The sequence below is a fragment of the Mus caroli genome, chromosome 7 (assembly GCF_900094665.2).
Source record: "Mus caroli chromosome 7, CAROLI_EIJ_v1.1, whole genome shotgun sequence".
Lineage (NCBI taxonomy): Eukaryota > Metazoa > Chordata > Mammalia > Rodentia > Muridae > Mus > Mus caroli.
Window position 1 is genome coordinate 79,370,757 of NC_034576.1, and position 18,228 is coordinate 79,388,984.

At 38.1% G+C, this 18,228-nt stretch overlaps 1 protein-coding gene across 1 annotated transcript in view; it reads left to right on the forward strand.

Annotated features, from left to right (window-relative positions):
• Positions 1 to 18,228, forward strand: part of Agbl1 (ATP/GTP binding protein like 1) — an 842,475-nt gene that overhangs the window by 479,843 nt on the left and 344,404 nt on the right. Inside the window, exon 21 of the mRNA XM_021168273.1 lies at positions 13,199 to 13,375. Coding sequence (XP_021023932.1) covers positions 13,199 to 13,375 — 177 coding nt within the window. The remainder of the gene's footprint in view (positions 1 to 13,198; positions 13,376 to 18,228) is intronic.

Sequence of the window (18,228 nt, forward strand, 5' to 3'; positions counted from 1 at the left end):
ACTAGTGGTTTTAAATGGAGGAAAATGTGATTAAACTTTTCTCCAAAACCAGGATACAGGTATGTGGCCAAGAGGAATGATATTAATTGCATGGATTCATTAGATAATTTAAAAGTTAAAATCATAGTAAACAATCAATAGGATGACTTTGGTATAAAAGACTGTGATTGTCATGTATTGGTCAAAAATATTTAGAAACCAGAATCATCATCTACCATTGAGACTAATGTAAAAGAATAAGTATACCTTAAATCATTGTCAAATCAAGTATACCATAAATCAAGTAAACCTGAAAATCATTGTCAGGTTCTCCGAAGTAGAACAAGAAATTAATAGAAATTAACAAACATTGCTCTTTGATAGTAAAGGGATAGAGTAAGGCTTACCCTGATCTTTCACAAAGACAAGTCATTCAGGCAAAAACCACATGGAAATAGTAGAGTTAAATAACATCATAAATTAAATGGTCTTAGAAGACATGGACAGAATATTCTATCCAAACATTAAGAAACATAGTTTCATCTCAGCAGCTCATTGAACATTCTCCAAAATTATCCAGGTGTCAAGACACAAAGTAAGTGTAAGAAGAAAATTGAAAAAACACCCCAATTTCTATCTGACCACTGTTGGTGAGACCCAGATATCACCAACAATACAAATGGTAGGAAATTTACAATCTCACATTTTTAAAAAAAAAAATTATCGGTTATTTTATTTATTTACATTTCAAGTGTTATCCCCCTTTCCAGTTTCTCCTCAAGCCCCCATCCCCTCCCCCTCCCACTGCCTCTATGACGGTGCTCCCCCACCTGCCCACCCACTCCTGTCTCAGCACCCAAGCATTCCTCTACTCTGGGCCATCAAGCCCCCACAGGACCAAGGGGATCCCCTTCTATTGATGCCTGCTAAAGAAATCTTCTGCTACATGTGCAGCTGGAGCAATGAGTCCCCCCATGTGTACACTTTGATTGGTGATTTAGTCCTTGGGAGCTTTTGGGGGGGGTTCTGGTTGGTTGGTATTGTTTTTCTTCCTATGGGAAGAAAACATTTTCAGTTCCTTCAGTCATTGCCCTAACTTCTCCATTGGGGTCCCACACTTAGTCTGATGTTTGGCTGTGTGCATCTGCACCTGTATTGGTCAGGCTCTGGCAGAGCTTCTTAGGGGACAGACATACCAGGCTCCTATTAGTAAGCACTTCTTGGCATTAGCAACAGTGTCTGGGTTTGGTGTCTGCAGATGTGATGGATCCCTATGTGGAGCAGTTTCTGGATGGTCTTTTCTTCAATTCCTGTTCCACTCTTTTTTCCTGCATTTTCTTTTGACAGGAGAAATTCTGGATTAATATTTTTTGAGATGGGTGGGTGGCCCCATCCTTCAACCAGGGCCCATGCCTATCCACTGGATACAGTCTATCTAACAATTCCATGCTACATTTATGTCTAAGAGAAATGAAAAATTATAGATCCACTAAACACTTGCACATGAATGTTTGTAGCAGGTAATACACATAATCCTAAACTAGATATTCTTTATGTATGTTCAGCAAATATTGGATGGATAAACTATAGTATATTCTTATAATGACTGCTAATCTAGCTTTTAAAACAGCAAACTATTGACATAACAGCAGAAGTGAACCTTAAAAATGCTCAACTCAATGAAAGAAGTCAGAAAAATACTGTGATTAATTTATGTAAAAATTCTGAAGATAATAAAACTGTTGAAAACTGTTTCAGCAATTGCCCAAGGCAGGGTATGGGCACAAATGAGCAGGAGGAAGAAAATGGCTAAAGCCATGAGCTCTAAAGCTTAATTGTGGCAATTATTACAAACTGTATACATTTGCTAAAAAGCTTTAGGCTGTTATACACACCTTCATGAAGCTGATATATATTTTCAAAATCACATTTATTGATTATGCACCAGCTGTTAAGCAGAGTGCTGGGTATTTGTGTAACACTGATGAATGAGGACTAGGTTTCTTCTTCCATCAAATTATAGGCACACAGAAAGATGAACAAAAATTTAAAATAAAAACTAAGTACATGAATAGAAGGACGAGTTGTGATGTAATACGTACAGGACTGATTGCTTCTCTGTGGTACAGGATTGATTAGATTATCCTGGGTGACTTCCATAGACTTTTTATTTTACTTTTTTTTTTTTGAGGTGTAAATCTAATGATCTTTGTTAGGACCTTACATCTAGAAAAACATCTCATGAGAAAAATTTTAGTTCAGATATGATTTCTAGAAAACTTGGAAGAAATACAAGCCAGAAATTCTGTTATGATTAAAAGTTGAACCTGAAAGAACCTGCATGTCCAGGTGAATGATAGAGTACTGAGTTGAGATAAACTGAATGTTGGCTTCGTGCAACACTGCTAAGCATGCAATCCCTTTTTTGTGACATTTTCAGTCTTTGATTCTCTTCATAGATTGCTACTTCTCAGGAGTTATTAGAGATAAGAATAATTCATACTCCTCCCACAGTGCCAATGTCAAACACCAATGTAATTCTCTACGTGCCTATATATATATATATATATATATATATATATATATATATATATATATATAATTTTTGGAGGGGGGAATTGTTGAGACAGGGTTTCTCTGTGTAGCCCTAGCTGTCCTGGAACTCAGTTTGTAGACCAGGCTGGCCTCGAACTCAGAAATCTGCCTGCCTCTGCCTCCCGAGTGCTGGGATTAAAGGTGTATGCCACCATGCCCGGCATGCCTTAATATGTTAATATACTTGATATTTCCAGCTATACTTTGTGCTACACCAGTATGCATCATTAGACGATGTTTTAAAATATTTGTTAGTGGATAAGTATTTATAGTAACATCTAGTTTCACATATGAGGGAAAAGAAACACAGAAATTAATTGCATTGTGACAAGTTATATAATAAGAGCCAGGATTTGGAATACAGAGATTAAAATTCTGACTCCTGAGACCCTGTTTTTTAAAGGGTATGCTGTGTTGTAGAGAAACTAAATAATAAGTCAATGACTCTATAGCTTGGAATTCAAGAGATGTTTAAAGCAAGAATAAATTTTTATTTGGAGCCTGAAAAACAATGGATTGCCTTGGTTAAAGAAGGGACATACATCATGGTAAGAGAGGTTTTAAATATTTATTAATCTTGGAAGGCTGGGGCTAGGCAATGTTATTTCTCTTTTTCAAACTTCATTAGCAACAAACTATGTTTTGAACAGTACAACAGTAATCATAAATACCCATGGTTCTACTTGTCCTACTACTAAATTCTTGCTACATAATTGACCCCAAAGGGAAGAGTACATTTGGGTCTTGAAAAGTTGTGCAGAGGGCTCCAACCTAAAAATGAACTCTGACACAAATTCTATCTATAGAATTCTGAACATAGCTTTGAGGGTGTCATTCTTTAAATTTTGAAGTGGTGGGTGGTTTAGAAAGAGTAATCAGATTGGTGTGATGTAGACTCAAAAGAAATGCATGGTATTACTAATAAGAGGATAATAGCCAAAAAGTACAGAATACCTAAGATACAACATACAGACCTTAAAAAGTGTAACAAGCAGAATGCCTAAGTGAGGATGCTTCAATCCCACTTAAATGGGGGAAGGGAATAATCAATAATCACAGGAGGCAGAGAGAGAGAGCAAGAGAGAGCAAGAGAGGGGGAGGGAGGGAGAGGGAGAGAGAGAGGGAGAGAGAGAGAGAGAGTTGGGTGGGAAAGAGCAGGAGAATGGGAAAGGGGGAACGGGATCAGATATGGGAAGAGGGGACAGGAGAGAAGCCCAGAGGGCCAAGAGCATAAATGGAAATAAGAAACCTCAGAGAGTGGGAGTTAGGGGACCCTCTAGAAAGTACCAGAGATGCAGGAGGTGAGATACTCTCAGGACTCATTAGGGGTGAACTTAACAAAAATGCCCAATATTGGGTAAAGGGAACTCAGAGATTCTACCTCCAATAGATAGACAGGGCCTCAAGTGGAGGGACATGGCTACTAAGTCACAGTCAAAATTCCTGACCCAGAATTGTTCCTGTCTAAAAGAACAGCAGGGACTAAAATGGACAAGAGACTGAAGTAAAGGAAGTCCAATGACCAACCCAACTTGGGATCCATCTCATGATGGTTGGTTGGTGGATTGTGTGTTTGGGGTACCAAGGCCTGACATTATTATGCTATCATGGGTTTACAGATGGGAGCCTGGCATGGCTGACCTCAGAGAGGCCCTACCAACAGCTGACTGAGACAGAAGCAAAAACTTACACTCAAAACTTACACTCAATCATTGGACTGAGGTGGGAGATCCCTATAGTTGAATTAGGATAAGGATTGAAGAGGCTGAAAAAGAGAACAAGCCCATAGTATGCAGGGATCTTCCAGAGACTGAGCCACCAACCAGGAGCATACAAGAGCTGGTCTGAGACCCCTGGCACGTATGCACCAGAGGTCTACCTGGTCTGGCCTCAGTGGGAGAAGATGTGCTTAATCGAGAGACTTGAGGCCCCAGGGAAGGGGGAGGCCAGGTAGGGTGTGGGAGCACCGCTTCAGAGGCAACAGGGACTGAGGGGGGGCAACAACTGGAGGGTAAATAAATATCTACAGCATAATTACAAAATCTTGTAATCAGAGATCAAATGAAGTAAATTATAGCTTGGGTTTCTAAACTATGTCTTAAAACAAAAATAACTGAATCCAAATCAACGTGTCCTCCTTAGTTGAGGTTGTACTTGACTCTACTCTTTCTGGCCAGGTGTGATTCCATATATATGAAGAGAAAGAGGACAAACTCTCAGGGTAAATCTAGACTAGTTTCTCCATTCTCTCATGTCTGGATTGGACTCATAAGGGACTTGTAACTCTAGTACTTAATAGAGGATGAGGCAAGACTCAAGGAGATAGAAAAACTCACGTAAGTCACAAAGCAACTACCTACTCAAACTAAGCTTTGCCATGTACTTGTCTCTCTGCCACGGATGGGGGCTCAATGGGCCTTCCTCAATCCATGCGAATCAAGGTCTAGGACAGATGGGCATAGAGTTGGTGAGTGACAAACAGACAAGACAGGAGAGAGCATGAGAGCATCTTGAATCTGAGTGTAATATTACATATCAAACACCAGTCTTTTATAATACAGAAAACAAAGGGGTAGGATGTCACAGCAGGCAAAGTACATTGAAGTTACCTGACACAAAACAGAGGAATAACTTCAAAAGGACTTACAGGAACCAGGTAATATTTACAGTAAAGATAAAACAGCCCTGCCTAGAATCAGCTAATGACAGGTAAGTATTTTACACCCTAATCATAATTTGTGCTACTCCTTTGAGCCTTGTGAAAGCTAGCATCAGGGGGTTCTGCTCTAGCAGACCTTCTCATGAATAAGGCAATACCATAACCTCCCTATTTCCTAGGCCTAGGAAAATTCTTGCATATGAGTATAAGTATCTGTAGGGAATCTCCATTTGTCAGAAGAATTTACCAACTTGCTTCTAATATGCAATGTAGCCTGCTATACCTGGCTGTACTGGAGATTCTAAGTATACTTTGTTAAGCTTGCCCTGAGATTTCTAACTCTTATCCAGTAAAATACTGTAAGAAAGCATGCAAGACCCTCCACGATATTGCAGGGACAAATCTGGGGCATTCTAGCTATGGGAATGCCAAAGTTCCAGGAGACTGAGTTTCCTCCTCAGCCTTTGCCTCAGGATCACTTCCAGGTTTCCAAACTTGTAATGTGAGTCACTCCTGGAGTGGATGTAGCACCTCTCAAGTATATGCTGCCTGCTTTTCAGTCATGGGCTTTGATGCCTCATACTTAGTGTTCAAGCAGTTTCTGAGCTTAGAATCCACAGTCTGTGTTCTTAAACTTATCAACAGAAAATAAGGAAAGCCAGAGAAGGATGCTCTTCAAAAGGCCAGTTTCTAGCCAGGCATGGTGGCACATGCCTTTAATCCCAGCACATGGGAGGCAGAGACAGGCAGATTTCTGAGTTCGAGGCCAGCCTGGTCTATAAAGTGAGTTCCAGGACAGCCAGGGCTACAAAAAAACCCTGTCTTGAAAAACAAACAAACAAACAAACAAACGGCAGGTTTCTAATGCTCAAACATAACATTGAAATGTGTGGGTCCTCTATGCACATGGGAGTTGTTTATACATACGTCTATACAAATGTTACATCTTATTTAAATCTCTTTATATTTTGGTTGAATGATAATGGTCCACTTGCGATTTTGAACTAATCTTTTTTCTGCCCATTAGCAAAACAAACAACTTCCAGTTTAGAATAGCCATCATTGCCTTTTCTCCCAGACACGGTTGTATGTGTGAAAGATAAAAAAGAGAAACGAAGAGATTGAATGGAAATGTTCTATAAATGAAAGTTTTAGGACAAGTTTTAATGAACGGATAAGCTGCAGCTATGAAAATATAAGTGTGATGATCCCTCATTTCACCTTACATATCTTCAGTCCCCAGGCTTCAGTGAAGAGGTCAGAGCTTGTTAAGAGTCCCAAGAAACATGAAATTAATTTGACTGATCATCTCTACAGAAGTATATTAGCCAACAAAACTGGCTTCACTTAGTGTCAGACTCAGGAACCACAGATCCAGGAAACTCAGAGAATATTGCACAGAAAGAATAACAAAATGTGGCTACAAACACCAGTTTTAAATTATTGAAAATCAAAAATGCCGCCTAAAGGAACCAGGAGAGAGGGATATACATTAATTTTATTAATTTTGTCATATATGTATGTATGTATGCACATATATATATATATATATATACACGCGTGCACACACATACTCACACTCACACACACATATATATATGTATATATATATATATTACAGTAATCTTTCAAACAAAAAAGATGAAGATGAAGAAATAAAATATTTAAGGTGTCCATCCCTGAACCACACTTGAGTAGAATTCTTTACCTCATAAAATTATGTTTCAAAAGTAAAGGCAAACAGATATTAAAGAAATGTGTACTGGTTCCAAAGAGTGTTAAAAAGAGCTTTTGGAAAGAGGGGAAATAACATGGGTTATAAACTGGATGTATTTAAAGACAGAAAGGGCACTGAGAACAGACAGGCGGCAGTGAAATGAAGCCTGTTATTATCTCTTTATTAATTTAACATATTGGCAAGTATTAAAAGACAATAATAGCAAGGCTGTACTTGATAATCTGAGCATATACAAACATGCTTGCCTATATGTGAAGAGAATGGCATAGATGAAACAAGGGGCAGAGAAAGAATAGTGATTAAAGCACTGATACTATTTTTGAAATATCAACCTACCTCTTACTAGTGTGTTTGTGTCAGTAGCAAGTGTATGTTGCATATTCAGAAAAAGTCCGAAGACCAAGGGAAAAGATCCACTATACAAAGAAAGGGGAGAAAAACGATATAAAATATTTGCTCTAATCTGCTGACAGTAATCAAAACAAAACAGTAGTTAATAACAAGTTCAGGATATTTCAAAGGATGAAAACTATCATCAATAAAGAATGGCAATACATTAATGATAAAGGAATAAAAATTTCTAAAACCATGTAACATGTATGTGCTTAATCACATAAGGCACACATGGAGAATGAGACCAAGTGCATGAGACTTGAAAAGATGCATATGCTTTTACATCTGTAGGTTGCACAACAGTAGTCAGATGTAGCAGAAGAAAAAAAATAGGACCCATCAATTAACAGATGCAATATATTTTTATAGAAGGGCTTTACCAAAACTCACAGAAAAGACATAGTTTTTATGCCCACATGAAACAATCACCAACACTTACCACTTTGCATGCTAGAAAACACATTTGGACCACTTATTAGGAGGAAATTCATGACAGGCATTATAAACTTAGCAAAGTACCCGTGGATGGAGAGGCTATGGAACCTAGAGAAGAATCTACCACTGCCGCTTTCCTAAGCTACTATAAATCTCTAGATGCTTTCTAAACACTTCTCGTTATACTCACATATAGATGTAGCTCTCATTACTCATTAAAGAAGCTTCCTTTCACAGTCGGCAGAGTCCATTATAGAAAGTCACAGCTGGTCACAACGTACAGATAAACTGACTTTGGAATGCCTGTCCCTGGTTCATACGACAACCCAAACACTACATACACTTAAAGTTCATACAGCATAAGGGAAGAAGAGGTGCAACCATTGTAAGAGTCAGACCACCAGGACATTGACTACAAGATAATATCTTTAAGAAAAAAGAACAATTCCCGTGTTGAAGGGACTGGTTGGGAAGAGGGGTAGGTCTGAGAGGACTTGAGGGTAGAGTGTGGATGTGATCAAGATACATTCTATGAAGCGTTCTAGAGATGACTTACTGGTGAATAATACTGGCTGCTCTTCTAGAGAAGCTGAGTTTGATTCCCAACACCCATATAATGGTTTATAAGTCTTTGTAACTTCAGGTACAGAGGATTTTTCTTTCTGGTCATGAGGGAATTGCATGTATGTGGTATGTGGACATACATGTGACAAAATATGAATGCACACAAAATATTAAAATAATATAATAATTTAAGGAATACATAGTATGAGTCAAAAATTTAGTACAAATATAGTAAAAAAAGATATCACAATGTATGCACCTAGACATAATAAAATTAATCTAGCCATCAATAGAAAGATTATAAAATTTCAAACACAGGGAGAATAATAACATTGTATATATAACAGGCATGAGAGGAGAAATTCCAATAGATATTAAAAATATTTGAACACAATGAAAATGAAACTTTTAAGTTTTTGGCATGATCAAATCTACATATAGATGAATCTGTATTGTACTGGATATATACATAATTAAAAGGTGAAAGTCCTGAAACAACTGAGGAAAGTAGGAAAATGGCAAATTAAATGCAAAGAAAACACAAAGTAGGTAACTCAGATAAGAGTAGACAAATCATGTTGTATACATTTAATAGATGCGATTTTGATTTGTATAAAATAATAGAACATAAATTATAAAAACTGAAAACAAAATTAAAAGATGAACTCAATGAAACCAAAAGATGAATCTTGGAAACATCCACAAGACTGTCAAGTTTGTGTTGTGGCCAAGTAGAAAGTAAACCACAGGACAAATTACTAATGTCAGAAATGGAAGACTGAATGTAGACATTCTATGTGCATTTACTAGAGAAGAATGGAATACTATGAAAATCTTTTTATCCTTAAATTTGATCATCCAGATGAAATGAATCGATTCTTTGAAAAACACAAACTCCTAGTGTTCACTGATTTGAAATAGATTCTCTGAACAGGCCTACATATGAATGATGTTTAAGTGATAATAAATAATTCATAATCCACTTAAATAGTAGAGTTAGACCCAGATGAGTTCAGTACTGAATTTTACAATATATTTTATGCAGAAATTGTTCCAGTTTCTATAATTACTTTCTGAAAATCAAAACTGAGAAACAATTTCTCAATTAATTCTATAAGGCCAGGCAAAGATATAAGAATAAAAAAATCAAGTAATTCTCACAGAAAAAAATTTCAAAATTCCTGAAGAAAATGTTAGAAAATCAAGTATAATTGTATATATATAATTATACACCATGACCATGGAAGATTTTCCTTGGTCATAGCTAGTTCATAATCAGAAAATTAAGTTGTATAAATTATCATATCAAAAGACTAAGAGGAAAAATCATATGAGAATATAGTATATTCAGATAAAATATTTGACAAGATTCAATATCCTTTTCTCCATACCAAAAGTCCCTGTTCTCAACTTGGCGAAGAATATTTTACAAAATCTGCATAGCTAACATGCATCTTTCATGCTCTGTAACAGAAAGTTTCTCACTCAATCAAGAAGAAGCCCTGAAAGAATGTTCTCTCTCACTGCTACATTTCAGCACCATGCTGAAAATTTTAGCAGTGCAACAAGACAGGGAAAGCAAATGAAAGTATGCTGATTGAGTAAGTGTTGGTAGAAAGGTTGCAACATAAAAGGGTGATGTTCTTTTGCTTTCCTATAAGTTAGCATTCAGCAAGCAAATTTGAGATTTAAATACCCAATAGTAGATAGAGGAAGCAGAATGTGTCTGTCAACTCTACTCTCAGGAGGCTAGTGTAGGAGAGATGCTGTGAGCTCGAGACCAGTGTGGTCTACATAGGGAGTTCTAGACTGGCCTGGTATAGAGAGTAAGATTATTTCTCAACACACACACATGCCACCCTAGTAATACTTACCTCATTACCCCGTTTGATAAAATACCCAAATGTGAATTTGACAGAGCAACATTTATAAGCTCTATAGAAAGAGAAATATGATAAACAAAATCAATAATTACTTAGAGAGTAGGTAAATATTCACCTTTATAGATATACAATAATGTCATGATTTCAGTTCTCTCCAGCTTTAAATATATATTTAATGCATTTTCAATCAAAGTGCATGGAAATTATCTTGTAAACAGAGTGTTGAGGCAGGTGCTCCAGAGCAGCCTAGTAGCACAAGGGAGTAAGAGAGTTGAAATTCTGTCACTGCCTCACTTCAAGACTTACCACAAATAGAATACATGACAGGATGGTAATGATGAAAATTAGATGATTATGTCATAGGAGGAGTTTAAAGTATCAAGAAACAGACTCTCATAAGTATAGTTACTCATCCTTGATAAACAAGTAAAGATAATATGGCAAAGATAGTGTTTTCAAAAATGGATCTGAAAAAGAACAGAAATCTGAAGTCAAAAGCAAAATAATGTAGGCATAAATGTATATACCTTTCACAGAATTAACTCAAAATAGATCAATGAATGTCCTAGTTAATGTTCAATTGGTGTGAAGAGTAGCCATAACCAAAGAAATTCTTAGAAGAAACTACTTAATTGGGGGCTTGCTTACACTTTCAGAGGATGGATCCATAATCTTCAGAGTGGGAACTGTGGTAGTAAACAAGCACAGTAAGGAAGCAGTAGCTGAAAGCTTTACATCTGATCCATAGGCAGTAAGGTGGGAGGGGGAGGAAGAAGGAGAGAAAGAAGGAAAGGGAGAGAGAGGGAGAAAGAGGAGGAGAGAGAGAGGAGAGGGAGAGGGAGAGAGGGAGGGAGGAAGGGAGGGAGGGGGAGAGAGAGAGAGAGAGAGAGAGAGAGAGAGAGAGAGAGAGAGAGAGAGAGAGAGAGAGAGAGAGAGAGAGAGAGAGAGAGAGAGAGAGAGAGAGAGAGAGAGAGAGAACTGGCCTGGTGTAGGCTTTTGACACTTCACAGCCCACCTCAGTGACACACTTTTTCCAAGGGGGCACACGAACTCCAACAAGGCCATGCTCCCTAATCCTTCTAATTTTTCTCAAACATGGCCACTGCCTGGTAACTAAGCATTCAAGTATATGAGCCTATGAGGCCATTCTCATTCCAACAACCATACAGACAAAAGTGTAAAATGAAAAGAGCGAGTGTAACACATTTCTAGAAGATAACAGCAGGAGACTATGTATATGATGATGACAGTGGACTTGACAACAGACTTTGGCATTGTGCTCCTCCCTGCCACCACAGCTGTTTAAATATCACACCAGCAGCATGACCCTTAAGAGGAATAATCAATAAGTTGATAGCCATAAAAAATTTATCTTCTGCTCTGAGGAAAAAATACTGTTAAGAAGATAAAAATGGAAGAAAACAGTAAAGAAAATTTCTGCAAAATACATATGGCAAAGCCTTATTATGTGTTGTCATGAAGAATAGAACTTGTGTAAGATATCAGGAGGCATCAAAAAGAAAAGCCATTCTAAACTGAATATGTATAAAATAGTATATCATGTAAAATCATGCACACTATACAACAAATAGGAAAAATTCAGGCTTTAAGTTAAATTATAAGGAATAATTTATAAGCTTTTCTGGTAGAAATGAAGTTTGGGTCATTTCTAAAACATTCAGCAGGTCCTCCTTTCTCTAGTGGTTTTTGTACTTACAATTAATGTAATTTAATCATATAGTTATCACTATATGTTTTATAAGTATATTTCCATAATTAATTGATTGACTTATTATGATCTCTGAGTTCTCACATAGCTTCCAGGCCTAGAGGTCATTGTTATTTGAGATTCAGCAATGTCTCTAATTGGTTTGTTCACATCCACACTCACATGTCTCTCTCAGATGAACTTTCACTCCGTTTCTTTCTTTAGACTCTTCACAATAATAATAATTAAAAATTTTAATTATCACGTGTGTGAGTTCTTTAGTTTACATTTCCTCTTTATCTTGGAAGTTTCATGATGGCAGAAATGGGTCTTAGAGGAAAATCCCTGTACAGTGAGAAATGATGCTCACAGACAACACTTTTTGATATTACTTGCTGAAATAAATAGAATCTACTAATAGAGACAGTTATAAGAATGAATAAGAATGCATCAGTTAGTACTGAAGTGAACTGTACTTTGAATGCTGCTAAAGGCTGGGACCATTGATGTTTAGTGTTTCTGTTGATCCAAGGACAGTGTGTCCTGTCAACTCCAGGACAACCTTCCCTTGGAGGTAAATCTGGTTGGCTCGGAGCCTCACTCAGGCAATTGGAATAGTAGGAGATTATACATGCCTTCTAAATGAAGATTAAAAGGTCATAAATAAAACACTTTTAGCCCTACGTGGGACATATGAAGCCGGGGAGGATGGAGTTTTAGAACTTTCATAATTGATCCAGCTTCATATTTATGGCAGAGGACGCAATGAAGCAGTCACTTGGGCAATTACACACTCACAGGAAATGAGAGAACTTTAGATGTGCATCTACTTAGGGCCATCAGTGGTATAGTCCTCCTCAGAGCTGGATAGAATCACGAAAAATTGCAGGTCTCTGACAGGTATAGTTTCCCACTGGCACAACTCAGCAATCCATGAAAGTGGGGGTACAGAAAAGGGGAAAGCAAATTCACAGTGTTGGAGTAGACCAGGTTGGCTTTTCAATCCCATTCTGACCATCTCATAGTTGTGGGTTTTAAATTATTTATTATGTTTTCCAAGTTTCACTGTTTTCATCTACAAAATCATAAAAAAATGTTCATTTCCCTTTATTTGAATTAGGGATTCAAATTGTGGTTTGATACATGGTGATATTTAATAAATGTTGCAAAGCAATTTTTTTAATGATGACTCTTCCTAATGACCCATACTTTATCATGATTTGCTTTTATTCTCTTCATTTTAGACACTTTCTAAAATCCTGGACAAGCTAGCACCAGCATTCACCATGAACAGCTGCAGCTTTCTGGTTGAAAAATCACGAGCTTCCACTGCCCGAGTAGTGGTGTGGAGAGAGATGGGGGTTTCCAGAAGCTACACCATGGAGAGCAGCTACTGTGGCTGCAACCAGGGCCCCTATCAGGTATGTGAGGTTTATAAGGCCCACTCTCTCTGCTCAGCAGCAGACCATAAAAATAGGGGAAAATAACATACCTATCTTTCTCCCTTGCAAGGGGCAAAAAGCCCCAAGCTGAGTCCTGCCTCACTCCTTTGCTGTGAAAACTCTGTTTCAATGATTATCCTTTCCTGCAGAAGCATGTCTGTTGATCCTGGAAATAATCTGTGCATGCTTTCCAATGTAGTGCCTCAATCAGCCATCCTCACTAGCAAGCAGCAGGGAGCCTTTCTCTGATGGGAAGTACTAGTTCTGCCTGTTACATGCATGGAAGTCTGTTACCTTTTTCAGTAACCAAGCTCTTCCCATTTATATCATAGAGGGTGTAGGTCTATAGGTATGATCAAAACATCTCAGCATTGTGCAGTTTTCTGTGCCAGGGTTAGCCAACAGCTACCCACTGTCACCAGAGCACAATGAGGTGTGTGCACACTATAAGTCCAGCAGAATGAGTGGGTTTTGGACACGTGTTCTAGTGTTGAGGGAAAGCACTCCTGTGTAAATCATGTCCCTTCTACAGCTATATTAACTGCATGAGCAGCTGGAGAGCTGCTACAGCATGCAGCCCTGGCTGCTCTTCTCACTCTCCCATAGAGAAGCATAAATAAGAGACACCGTGACACTGCCAGAGTAATAGACTCTTTTACAGTTCTTAGGCGAGTTGACAGACTACTCCTTGGTGACTTCCATTCAACTCCCAAATTACCTGATTTTCATGAGCACTAAAGCTCATTTGGGTGTTGACTTTGAGATGCCTGGAACAGCCAGGAAACACTTGGCACCTGCCATGAATTTGCTGAAATCTGTTAACTATCACAGGGATTTTAGGGACTGGCATGTGATGAGCTCTGCCTGTCTCCTGACCTGGTCAAAGAGATTTCTGACACAGAGCTATTGAACCATTCATTTTGTCTCACCAATTCTGTCTGTTAATTAATCTATACAGTTGCTTCAAAGAATTACTTTGTTACTGGCTTAATGCTATTAGACGAAATTAATTCAATTTGCTCATGTTAATATAGATGCAAAGTGGAAAGACTTGGGGTCTTTTCGTAGGCAGCAAAGGACTTTGCTCTTCTACTTATCACAATTTTGGACACTCCATACCTCACATGCCTATGTGCTTGCCCAATCAAATGAAGATATTAAAAAGGATTCCTCTCCTTATGACACAATAGCTCTGTAAATGCATGTATGATTGGAGATTATTTTATCAGGAATTTATTCAGTCTGCTGACAGCCAAAGACCCATGGGCCAAGAGAAATAAGCCTGGAATATTGTGATCTTTTGGCCTTTTAAATATAGAATCTACCTCTTTGCTCTATGTCTTTTAATGGAAAGGGGCCTGTCATTCAAAGACATCTCATGCAACTTTTGCACATTTATTTGCTTGTTGACTTTCATTGACTTAGCCTCTCAAGGAAATAATCCTAAAATCATCTAGTCAAATAAATATTAATGCCACTCACAGTGACTCAGATGGACACTCAAAGACTTTTCTGGATGTTTGAAAAAAGAATGGATCCCAGGTCAGGTCCTTTCTAGATCTCCATTTTCCATGTAACATCTACTAGCAATGACAAAGGATGAAGGATACTTAGCCAGTGCAGACCTAACATTTATCCTGTGAAATTTTCCACATTGCCTTTGTGTGAGCTTTCTTAAAGGAAGAATGGAGAGAGAACTGGCTATAGAAAGCCCTCACTGGGCCAGACCTGATTTTGCTTTCCCAGTCCCATGCTCTATATGAAACACCTCTATGAATGTATTGGTTTCCTCCTTTTCTTTGTTTTCCTCTTCTGACAAACACCACAGAGCCACTGAGCAGAATTACAGACAGTGAGCAGTTCTGGGTGAGTAATTCTACATATGGGAGGACCTACCTCATGGGAAAAAAGCCAGCCCAGAGTTGGGTGTTTGGGTGATTTTTGTTTGAGGCATATCATAAAATCTATGAACTATAATGTACTTTAGAAATTTCCACCCTGAAAATATTGCAAATGATTTTTTTACATTGGGAAGCTTAATCCCTGTTGGGTCTTGCGATTATTATTCTAAGGTCATCTTTCCATTTTTTGTTTAGAATTACCATTTATCCAAAAGATTGAGGGTACTTAAATACACCCACGAGATGCATTCCTTCCTTCCTTCATAAGAATAGAAATATTTTTGCAGTTTCTCTGGTTAACGTGGCTTTAAAGCAGTTCCAATCATCTCTCTCTCAGCACACTAAGTACCTGATTTGTTAGTAGTGAAGTGAAATAGCATTTCTTACAGTGACATTTTTTCTGGAGCTACATTAAAGAACATTAGCCATTACATTCAGATAATTATTATTTATATGATATTTTTCTCTTCTATTTTCCAGTCTTATAGTTGAATAGTTTTAAAGAAATCTCCTGCTTGTATCTATTTGGGATACCGTCTCTGCTCTATTTGTATAGTCAGAGTCATAATTTTTGTTTAACCTGAAAGTCTAAACCCACTGAGAGAATTATATTACTTGTTGGGGACTAGCCTAAAGGTTTGAGGCTTCTGAGAGGGAAAGTTAGAATAGAATGATACAACCATTGGGAACTCATGCTTTTCTGAGATGTGCAAATGATAGGGATGTGTGCTTTTTATTAAATATTTATGACCTGGGGTCACACACATCATGTGCTTTGCACATACAAAGACATGCATTTGAGTTTCATGGGGTGCTAATTGCTATGGAGGTCGAAACGCTTGCTCCCACTCAAGCAGGTCACAGACATGCTTCTTCGCCACATCATGCACTTGTGAAACATGCTCCTTCTCAGATGAAGGGTAGACGATGGGTGACCCAGCTGAACTCAGAGTGACTAGCTGGTGTTTCATCTACTTCCCATGAGTTAGCTGTTTTATGTCCTGGGCCCTCCATGTATGTGAATAACCCATCCTTTCCGGAATCTACTGAGGTATTGCCCAGAGTCCTGACTTTTTCAAGTCATAGTAATACCCTTAATACAGATATTGCATGGTTTTTGCTTAGAAAAATATGAACAAGGCCTTTTCATTTATATATGCCCTAACAGCAGACCAAGAAGGTAATTTGACTCAGGTATAGTGTGGTGAAACAGAGTTTATTATTTGCTTACTTGAAGTAGCATGTGTGAGATACGACTTTGAGGAGCATATGTGGTCCCAAACATTTGTGCCACTAAAAATCCATACTCAAGGATGCATAACAACCTCACAGCCATTGCACAGATTGAGTCTTCTTTCAGTAGACCTTCCTCCCTCCCACTTTTACAAAGGACTGCCAATGGACCTTATCTTGGGAGGGTCTTGTGTGGTTCATCACAGCTGCTCTAATTAAGATGGTCACAGGCCAAAGAACAGCAATCTACAACATTGTCTAAGTGCTTTTCTTCATAAGTGAAATTCAGCTGTTTATCCTTATGCTAAGAACTTTTGTAATCTCTTGAACTTTTTAAACATTCAATCCTTAGTCTAATATTGACTTAGTATTCAAATGTATGAAGAATGAATGAATAAATAAATGAATAAAATGAGCCAAAATTTCTAAATAGCAGCTAAATGATTATTCTATATGGCCAAGTAACAAATAAAAGCAAACTTACTGTGGTTCAAATGTGATCAGAAGCTTCTGTGAAGATGAATATTTTTGAGACCTGTTGGACGATGTTCAAGTAGAAAGAATGTGGGTGGGAGAGGGGAAGTCAGAGCAACCAGAGGTGAGACTTCACAGACCTGTCATGGTGCACATGATTTGAGAGCATCTAATGAATTCTTTCCCAGAATCCCAGAATCCCAGAATAAGGCAATCTGATCCAGGTGTGAAAACTCTCATGGCCACATTCTCGTAACAGAAGATGATTAGGCAGATAGGCTTCCATTTTTGTACTAGGTAGATGCTACAGTCCATGTTCTAGGTCCCAATATAGGCTCAGTCACTCATTTCTCCTACATGCTTATACCTGTGCCTGTCTCCATGTATTGCCTCTATGGGAAGGAAGCTTTCAGCTGCTTTCCTCAAACTCGTGGCCCTTCTAGGGTAGGTATATTCAGCTGGAGGTATAGTTTGGGGACAAAGGCCTAGCCTTTTTGCCTCTAATAGGACAACTGTAAAAGGCCTGTTGAGCTCACAAGCTCTCTGAGGATCATCTGGAGCCTCAGTTGCATTTTCAGTGGAAGCCAACTTGTCTCCTGCCCAACTCTGCTTTTTCATTGTAGACCAGTGTTTGGGGAGCACTCTACATCGTTCTATAAGAGCCTTTGAGACTCAGAAGATTCTTTTTGGGGCAAACAACTTAGAACATTGTTTTTAAAATACTTAAATTAGGAAACATCAATGTTAGAACCAAACATTTAAATATAGAGGATGTCTGGAGAGGGCTGAATTTCATATGAAAATGTGATTATCTACACATAGCATACAAGGCTTCCATGATCCTTCATTCATACTCTGCTGGCTTTAATTGTTTAAGACATCAAGTTCTTTATTTGGCCAAAGACTTCACCTGAGGTTTTGTTCTGTTTTGTTTTGTTTTGTTTTTCAGCGCTATGTAATGGAGGCTAGATAGTCAGGCTCTGTGATGTTGCCTCCCCAGAATTGGGGATGTGGAGAAAGGAGGATCATCATAATTTCATGGCTATTCTCAGCTATGTAGTGAGCACAAGGTCTGTGTGAGTTAGCCCTTATTCCAAAATGTCAAGGGCTTGGGATGCAGCTCAGTAGAAGAGCACTTGTTCAAGGCCATGGGTTCAATTCCAAGTATTTGAAAATGGAATTGGGCATATTATTGTTAATTGTGTGTGGCTATAATAACAAATG